This window comes from Plectropomus leopardus, unplaced genomic scaffold (assembly GCF_008729295.1).
Source record: "Plectropomus leopardus isolate mb unplaced genomic scaffold, YSFRI_Pleo_2.0 unplaced_scaffold18823, whole genome shotgun sequence".
In the NCBI taxonomy this organism is placed as follows: Eukaryota; Metazoa; Chordata; class Actinopteri; order Perciformes; family Serranidae; genus Plectropomus; species Plectropomus leopardus.
The window spans coordinates 376-1,506 of NW_024620301.1; the positions used below are offsets into that span (position 1 = coordinate 376).

Below are 1,131 nucleotides of genomic sequence, written 5' to 3' on the forward strand. Positions count from 1 at the left end.
TGGAATTATCTGATATCTTTTTGTTTCTTTCTAGCACATCATGGCCAGAAGCCATGAAGCCGTTGGAGTTTCACTTGGAGGTAATGAATGACTTTTACATAGACATTCATTTAGAAGTAGTTATTTGGAAAACACAAAGGAGCTAAAAAAAAACTATAACACAAATGATCAATTAGTCGATCACAAGAAAATCAAATAATTACGTAACTAACTTTATTTTCTAATAAATAATGTATCTTGCTACTTTACGGAGCAAACAGTTGATTAATTGTGAAAATAACTCACAGATTAACTGGTATGTCTAAACTGGTGGCCACTGAGCTAACTGGCCTTGCTCAAAGGCACCTCAACAGTAGTAATAAGTGAGAGTCAAGATTTAACCTTTCACTCACAAGCCTGCAAATATAAACAATAATATTGGTGAGCAGAGCCACACAATACTCACATTTACCATTTTTTATGTTGCCAATTTCCCATTCATGTAAAAACAACAACATCAACAGCATTTTACAAAGATTTAGTGCTTTTATTTTTTTCCTGTTTAAAGCCTGTCAAACTATATGCATTTTTAGATTTCCCCTTAAAATCAGTTCATAACAACACAAAGACAACCTCTGATCACTTCAGTGAAACTCTATCATACCCGAGGTAAAGGACACAGCTTGGATAAGATCTGATTCCTAACAAAAAAGTCAAGAATGAGTCTCAGTGTGTCATCAGATGCTGGAGAGACACAGCGATGCGTTGGTGCCGCCAAATCCAAATGAGTTTGTGAGGGCGACCCGCTGGCCCTGCGTCCGCCATGGCTGCGCTGTGCAGGGAACATAATTCAGGTTGAACTCTGGCTCGGTACGGTCCAAGTTGAGGGTCGGGGGGAGGACCCCGTGGTAGCAGGCCAAAGCGGTGAATGCTGCCTCCAGGGCCCCTGCGGCCCCAAGCAGATGTCCTGTGGCTCCTTTTGTGGAGGACACAGCCAGGTTCTCAAGGCTTTGCTGAAAGAGCCTCTTGATGGCAGCATTTTCAGCAGCATCACCCAAAGGTGTGGATGTCGCATGAGCGTTCACATATGTCACATCTGCTGGTGAGACGCCGGCATCTGCGAGGGCTGCAGACATGCATCTGTAAAGACAG

General features: G+C 42.8%; 1 protein-coding gene across 1 annotated transcript; it reads right to left on the reverse strand.

The window, feature by feature from the left end:
- Positions 1–529: 529 nt before the first annotated feature.
- On the reverse strand, positions 530–1,118 carry LOC121965153 (3-oxoacyl-[acyl-carrier-protein] synthase, mitochondrial-like; the record flags this gene model as incomplete). Its single annotated transcript, XM_042515313.1, has 1 exon — positions 530–1,118. A coding segment is annotated over one exon (402 nt), but the record flags the coding sequence as incomplete, so codon positions are not given.
- Positions 1,119–1,131: the final 13 nt, after the last annotated feature.